This window comes from Cryptotermes secundus, unplaced genomic scaffold (genome assembly GCF_002891405.2).
Source record: "Cryptotermes secundus unplaced genomic scaffold, Csec_1.0 scaffold2898, whole genome shotgun sequence".
Classification (NCBI taxonomy): Eukaryota; Metazoa; Arthropoda; class Insecta; order Blattodea; family Kalotermitidae; genus Cryptotermes; species Cryptotermes secundus.
The window spans coordinates 174,857-183,624 of NW_019726304.1; the positions used below are offsets into that span (position 1 = coordinate 174,857).

General features: G+C 38.3%; 1 protein-coding gene across 2 annotated transcripts in view; it reads right to left on the bottom strand.

The window, feature by feature from the left end:
- Positions 1-8,455, bottom strand: part of LOC111864198 (hemicentin-1) — a gene marked incomplete at its 5' end in the record, with an annotated part of 147,354 nt that extends 138,899 nt beyond the window's left edge. For both annotated transcript variants that reach the window (XM_033751343.1, XM_023851272.2), the window contains 3 exon segments: positions 1,505-1,652; positions 7,242-7,535; positions 8,360-8,455. In XM_033751343.1, the coding sequence (XP_033607234.1) occupies positions 1,505-1,652; positions 7,242-7,535; positions 8,360-8,455 (538 nt within the window).
- Between the last annotated feature and the right edge of the window lie 313 nt (positions 8,456-8,768).

Sequence of the window (8,768 nt, forward strand, 5' to 3'; positions counted from 1 at the left end):
CCAACACTTGTTATGATAACATAAAGGTTGAATTTACTGCAGCTAATCTGGGTAGCGATACGACTCACGGAGAGACATTTCTTCTTATATTCCCCCCACGGGGAAGGCAAGGCCGCACAGAAGATGTTTTGTTTACGGAAATGAGCCAAATGAGAGAGATACGCAGTACTGGTATGGTGATGTGAGTCAGCGCTGTGTATAGTAGAATGCTTCAATGCGTGCAACACTCGGCTCAAAATCTGAACCACTACCGAGATACCGGGCGCTCATATTATAAGGCAAAGTTATAAAACAATTTTTTAAGATCATTTTAGTGAAAGTTTCATGCTTCAAGGCGTACGATACACTGTTCAAACTCTAAACCAACTGCTTCCATTGCCGAGATAACGGGCGCTCATATTATAAGGCAAGGTTATAAAACCACCTTTTAAGATCATTTAATTGAAAGTTTCATGATCCTATCTCATATAATTTAAGAACAATGATGAATAAATCATTTTCGAGCAATATTTAAATGGCCGGCTGAATATATTACCGCAGGAGCCGTGGCCGCGGAATTTAAATGACCACGTCAAAGGGTTAATGCTCTTTTTTGTACAGTAAATATACTTTTCATTAATGATGAAGAGCCCCAAAAAATGATACCATAATTAAATTGAGCCTGCACATGAGAAAAGTAAACCATACGTAAAACTTGTCCACTCACCGTAGGCTGCAATTTTCTAAGCATGAAAATTGCAGTACTTAATTTTTTTATTAAATTATCCAAATATTGTTTCCACTTGAGATGACTGTCAAGGCACACACCCAAGAAATTAACACTTTCATCAATATTAAGAACTTGATCATTATATTCCACATGTAATGGATAGTCCATGGTCACGGGCGTAGTAAATTTAATTACATGCGTCTTCTTTAGATTAAGGGCTAATTGATTATTTTGAAACCATTCACAGATATGATTCATTATTTTATTTATTTTATGATTCAATGTTGTGATGTCTTTTGAGGAAACAATAATGGTGGTATCATCTGCGTAAAGAATGGTATGAGCCAAACCATCTAGTGTACATGGCAGGTCGTTAATGTAAACATTAAATAGTAATGGTCCCAAGACAGAACCCTGGGGAACACGTCTGCAGGTTACCCATCTAGAAAGAAAGGTGGTTGAGTCATGAGTGCGTAATACAGTTCTCTGTTTCCTATTATGTAAATATGATTTGAGCCATTTCAAAATACTTCCTTTAATACCATAATACCATACATACATTTTTGCATAATAAATATACAATAATGACACAGTAGCATCTATTTGGACTCCACCCTGAAGATACTTTTATGCTGTGCTGACAGACCAGTTTACATGATTATCAAACACACAAGAGGATGTAAACCATAAAGCTTATTATATCTAGCCTAGGAATTATAATGAACATACTTCAAGAAGCTGGACAGAATGTCAACTATAAATTACTATAAGGCTAATTTTATATCAGTTACTTACACAGTGTGACTAAGAGACAAAGGCAGCCCATCTTTCTTCCATGTGACAATGGGCTCAGGATCGCCCAGTGCTGGACATGGTATCACGATGTCATCGCCAGCCAGCACTTTGAACTCAACTGGCCCTGCAGGTGGAAAGCTAGGGGGTTCTATAACAAATGCAAAAAAAACGCATATTTATGATCAAGGGAATGAAGAATAAGGAAAAGGGTGCATGCTCACTCACTGTAGAGCATCTATGAGTATATCTTTACTACATACATACAGGGAAACTTAATGGTTCTACAAAGAGCAGAATGGCTACAGCTGTAAACTGAAGGTAAAGAATAATTCAAAGCATACTGAAACTTTCTGACATTTCATTTCAAAAATAAAACAGTGCTCAGTGAAAGGGCACAAATTATTACATCTCTTCATCTCATTGGGGTTTATACATGTCAGTTTTTGGCACCTCTTAATAAAATGTACCAATCATGTTCTATTAAGGTCATCATACAGAGTATTACATGATTACCTAATTATACTTTCACAAATATGCTCAAGCAAAAATACAATATTCTTTATTGTCACTTCTGTGACAACTTCAAATCAAACAAAATTAAAGGCTGCTTACTCTCTTCAAGACAATGCAGTTCCTAAATCTCAGAATGGCACAAACAAATTAAGATTTCGATCTCATGTGACAGAGATTCTGTCTGTATCTAGGTATTTGTCTATTTTTTGCCTCACCATTATGCAAAGTGATTCTAAATTACTGTCAGGCATATAATTTTCAAACCTTACATGCCAAGAAAGGAGTGAATGGTGAGGTTGTTTAGCATTGACAGCATTGATTCTGAAAGAAATAAAAATTTTTGAGTCACACTTTCATGTTCCATCAGCAGGTTTGTTTTGTTGTTGTCAGTTTGAAAACTATATGGGCCATGGAAATCCCGACAATAATTTAGAATCACTCTGTATAATGCCACATGCTTAACACATTAATGCTAAACATGTGCATTTTCCTGTAGTTGCTTCACAAATGACATAATCTGCTTCAGTTAGAATATACAGGCACTGTGTCTCAGCATGCATCCCCTACTTTACCTCCTTTCTACCCTTATCCCTCTCTTGGCACTGAACCTCTAACTCAGTCGAGGGTATCTTGCCCTGTGAGATTATTTTGGAAATTCTGTCTGGCTCTTCTTCTAAAGCTGTCTGAACTGCTGCTACCTCCTGGGCCTAACAATCAGCCTGCATAGCGCCTACTGAAGTGAGTTTCTGGTTTCTCATTAGATGGCATTTTTCAACTTTGGAATGGCAGGTGATGCGTAGACGTGTTAATTTTCTTTTTGATTACCAACTACATTCTGGCCTTCTTTATTTATTGATTCAGTGTTTGTTTGTTGAGCATGGTAATTATTCTGCTTGAACTTGAGTAATGTTTGTATTATAACCTTTGTTTAATTAAATATGTTGCCACATGCAATGAAGGCATCAGGGTTTGGATTCATAATTAGATTTATTGAATATCGCCTGGAGACTCTTGTTATATAACCTCAGTATGGACCGCAGAGGAGACACCGCTTCTAACAGCTCCTCTGTGTGACATGCAAGCAAACTGTTGCCTGGTGATGGCCCGCGGGTTTGTCGAACCCTTACCTAACATCAGACGATTTTTAATCATTATGTTGCAATATATATTTAATTTCTTAACTCTTTGCAGACCGCACACCCTTTAAAAGGTTTTTCGCTTTTAAACATGGTGGACCGTTCACCTGTTAACTGGTTTTTAGAACACGATAAGTTGGAACACACTATACATCTCTCTGGCGCCACCCAAATGAATGACTACTGCATAATATTACTCTGGAATATTTGCCTAGTAGGTAGTAACTTGACCTCGCTGTTTTGGTTCACCCTCCAAAGGAAAATAATCTTTGACCCTTCAAGCTGTTATGTACCAGGCAGGATGTTAGTGCAATATGAATCAAGGACAGAAGCGGTTGAAGACGAAGTGATATCTCGGAGAAAAAGAAATATCCTACTCGTTTTCCGATGAGCTATTTGGCGTGCCTTGTGAGAGGAGTAGTAAAACTGAGACAGTGGCAGTGACAGGGGTCAACAAAAAAGTGTAGCCACAGAAAATAAAAGTGAATGTAGCTCTGACGAAAGTGTAGGTAGTAAAATTGCGGGTACAGCCACATGGGGAAAAGTAGACAAAACGCCTACTTTGGGATAGTTTACTGGAAATTCAGGGGTGAAACAAATACCATCGGATACAACGCAAGTGTCTGAAGTAGCAGAACTGTTGTGTTGTGAATATGATTTCCACAATTCACAATTCGAGCATGATTCATGTTCAAAGGAGACATGGACAAGTAAAGAAGCCTATTTGTATTTCTGAGTATAATATGTTCATGAAGGGAGTTGATAGAGCTGATCAATACTTGGCCTATTATTCTCTTCCTAGATAAACAAAAAAGTGGACAAAGAAAGTTACTTTGTGACTTATAAATTGTGCCATTTTCAATTCATTTTTGGTTTACAAAAATCTAAACCCCAATTCGAAATTGAAATACAAAGCATTTCTGATGAATGTGGCAAAGGCCTGGGCTACAGACCAGATGGTAGCGGCAGAACGAGAGTCAGACAAAGACTTAGTGCGACCGGGACCACCAACTCCCACCCCTCTCAGGCCTCATGTGGACCCCCTGGGCGACTCTCGGGTGATATGCGGAAAAATACCCTCCTGAAAATTGTGAAGAGTGAACATTCCAAGGGGAAGCATCCTTCTAGGCAATGTCGTGTTTGCACAGTTCACAGAAAAAGGAGAATGACTGCCTATATTTGCAAGTTCTGTGTAATGCCACTTCACAGAGGGGAATGTTTCCAGAAATATCACACTCTCAAGCACTTCTAGGAGCATTGGTAAGTGTTCTCCAAAAATTTTAGTTGATGAAATTAATTATGAGATTTTATATTACTTTTTAAAGTGAACAGTGCACAAGTTAGGGTAGTAGGTTTAAAAATGCCGTTCCCCAGGGTGATTTAAATATTTAAATTTCCGGTCCGCAAAGTGTTAACTGGTTACACTCTTCGATTTGTTGTTTAAATTGCACATCCCATCTGACTAAGTACCATCCTCCTATCTGATTCACAGTAGATTGGGCTCCTTACAAACATGCCCAGAGAGTAGGACGGGGTTATGCAAAATTTGTGTATATTCAGTTTCTGAGTTCCTTGTCGTGAGTAGCCATCACGACAAGGAACGTAATAGATCCAACATCAGAGGACGCCGAAGAACAACAAGACCTTAAAAAGTGAAAGTGCAGTCAATGTGATGAGTTGAAGTTTATTTCATGAACTTTTTAACCAAGTGGTAATAATATAACTAGCTACAGTGAACTAAATTTTAAATTCTAAATTTTAACTTTTAACATTTGTATTTTTAACTTATTTTTAACTTATATTTTATAAGAAGAACTTGACACATATTATTTGTGCATGGACCTGAACAGGATACAGGATCAAAATAAGTGGAAAAACGAATGTGATTGCGTGTGATTGTGCAACTGTGTTCGTACACCTGAGGATGACCTCTTGAGGTCGAAACATGTAGTGTGACAGTAAATAAAAAACGTGTTGTGTGGTCGGTAAAATTAACTCTAATATTCATTTAATACACAACAGGATGCAAGGAACAATTAAACACTAAAATCACATCAACTGCTACATGTTTCGAACACCCAGCTAGTGAGAATATATGAAGGGGGCACAAATATGGACGCCACATAAGGAAAATAACACAGAACAGAGAGTTTTATTCTCAAACATACACATTTTAGTTTGAACAACAACATGCAACAGCATGGAAGTACAACGACTTAATGATCTAGTGCAGTACAACAGTTTCAGGAAGTGAATGACTGCTTGTACATGACCAAGTAGGGACAAAACATGTAGCAATTGATGTGATTTTAATGCTATTATAAATTAAAGAGAGATTGTGAACAGTTTTAATTTGCATTAAATTTGGAGGTGAATGAGTGAATGCTATATCAATGCAACAGGATGCTCAAATATAATATAATCTGCTTTGAAGTAAGTACTATTCATTGAAATCTGTCTGAATTAGTGGACTGCATCAAAATGAAACCAGATTTTTCGAACTTGCAAATATTGACGTGTAACCATACTGGATCATACAGGGGATGGACAAAAATATGGAAACACCTCGTGAAATGCATGCCTGAATTGAAGTGTTTATTTCAGCAAAGTTTGTAGGTCACGCTGTCGTATCTGCCCAACACTACTTGTACAACTTCTGCAATATGCTGCAAGCTTCATTTGTTGTCAAGACAGTGTTCTGTACAATTTTTTGTGCATCACATCAGAGCTAACAGAATTCGAACACGGGCAAATTGTTGGGGCCCATATGGTGGGTGCTTCCGTAACCAAGGTAGCCGAGGTTTTTGGTGTTTCGCGAGGCACAGTATCCAAGATTATGACCGCATACAGGAGGACTGAAAAAACCGCATCCGATAAATAGCAGCGTGGACAGAAATGTGTGTTGAGTGATCGAGACAGATGAACATTGTGTAGGATTGTGACGAAAAATAAGAAGACTACGGCTGCAAAAGTGACTGCTGAACTGAATGTCACACTCACAAACCCTGTCAGCACCAAAAGAGTACAAAGGGAACTCCACAAGCAGGGTATTTCTGGACGAGCTGCAATTCCAAAGCCACTCATCAGTGATCAAAATGACACCAAGAGGACAGTGTGGTGCCGAAGTCATAAAACCTGGACTACGGAGCAATAGAAGATGGTCATTTGGTCGGATGAGTCCACCTTCGCACTGTTTCCGACTTCTGGCTAAGTTTACATCTGGAGAACGCCAGCCCAAGCTTACAATCCAGATTGTTTGCTGCCAAGAGTGAAACATGGCAGGGGTATGGGCAGCCATATCATGGTATTCTGTTGGACCCATCATTATCCTGCAAGGTTACGTCACTGCCAATGACTATGTGACCATTTTGGGCGACCAGGTCTGTCCCGTGGTGCAAAACTTTGTTCCCTAATGGTGATGCCATTTACCAAGCCAATAATGTCTGTGTTCACACAGCTCACATCGTCCAGGACTGGTTTTCTGAGAACAAAGATGAAGTGTCACATCTGCCATGGCCCCCACAATCGCCAGATATCAGTATTATTGAGCCTTTGTGGTCTGTTTTGGAGAGCAATCTGCGTGAGCGCTATCCACCTCCATCATCGATAACAGAACTTACCACGTTTTTCAGGAAGAATGGTACAAGATTCCCTTGCAAATCATACAGGACCTCTATTTATCCATTCCAAGGAGACTGCAAGCAGTTCTGCAGGCCAGAGGTTATCCTACACCATATTAGTCACGGTAATGTGTTTTTTGTTGGGTGTTTCCATATTTTTGTCCATCCCTTGTATATTCTTTGTGTCATTCAATACATGTCAGAATGTTGGAACAACTTCAACACAGAATGCAGTTAAATCCCAAAAGGCTGAAATTACATGTTAGCCTTTATCATCGAATTTTCATCTCCCACTACTGCAGCATTTCCATCTGGAATTTACACTTGATGACACTGGGATCTGTATTGTAAAAGAACATAACACTAGGCCCGATGTTGCATGCATCAGTACAGTTGTATGACGAGCTGATGATAGAGGCTATACACAGGTCACAAAAACCAAAAGAAAAGCCTGTGACACAAACTCACCTAACACATGCAGTGTAACAGCTTGGCTGACAGTGCCTCCAACATTGCTGGCAACACATTCATACGTTCCTTCATGTTCCTGTGTAGTGTATGAAATAACGAGTGATCCATTAGTAAGTATAATTATGCCTTCCCACTGCATCTGTTCTTCATCAAGAATCTCACCATCTTTGTACCACATTATGACTGGCGGAGGATTGCTCAAGATGATTTTGCATGGCAATTCTACCACCATCCCTCGTTTGACTGTGGTCTGTGGATGGTTTCCATTCTTCTTATCAATAATGGGCTTCACTGGAACACACATGTATATCTATTTAAACAAGTTCTTAAATGTAAAACTGGTACAAGATTATTTCTGTCCCATGATAAGATGATTTAAAGCTTAGTGTGTAGGAGTAACTTCAAAACAACACCTATATACGCCCATGTATGAGGGGTTTGTGTGATTAATACAATGTGTTCTGGATTGGATGATTGGATTTATTGGCACTTCTTTAAATTCACTATTAATTACAATCAATCATAACAGCTCTCAATCGATGAATGTCTCAAACTTGGTTCATTCCTTACTGGACCACAAGCGTCTTCTCTTCTGTGTGACTGACTTTGTTCAGATTTAGGAGTAGGTCACTTCCCAGCTTCCGTTGTCCACTGGTTAGCACTCCACAGCTGAAGACTGAACTATCAAACTCTCAGTTCTCTTAAAAATGTCAAATGCCAAATCACGACTCACTTGTGACTGAACTCTCTTGAACTTAACTGAACTGAACTCTTTTATAACTTTGGGGTGAACCAAATATGTCACCATGTCTTGCAGTTCTTCTATTATTCCTTTTTATCCATTGCAGTGGGAACGTGCTTACCAAACCATTGCCCAGCAATAGTCACATTCATTATAATATCACGAAAAGCTCTGTTTCATGGGATAATAACAAGTAGTCCTGTGGAAGGCAGCTAAATATTAATGCTGAAAGATTAAATTACTGTGGTCTTTTAAGTGATGTACCTTACGCAGTTAAGACTTCTATTACTAAATTTTCCTATCACAGTTCAAAATGTAGTGAATTTACTGTAACTTTCATATTAAATTTGTTATGATAATATAAATTATTTACCAATGCCTGTTATGTTGACATGGGCCTTGTACTGAAGTTTCCCAAATACATTTTCCACTGTGCAGATGTATATCCCTGCATCCTCCACACTTGCATCTGTGGGAAAAATAATGTTCCATAAGTCATATCAGACAACACAAACATCTAAGATATATGCAACTCAGTATTCTGACATTCACAGCTACAATACCATACATAAACATAATTTGTATGTCCAATTTTGCAATACCGATCATTGAAAACATGTGTAATTAAATGGGAACTAAAATATTTAATTGCCTTCCCCTTCAATTGAAAAGTATTAAAAATTATAATGTTTTTAAGAGGAAACTAAAAAATTCTTTGTTGTGCAGCACTTTCTATTCTATTCATGAATTTTTCAACTAATGTTGGATTCATGACTAGCTTG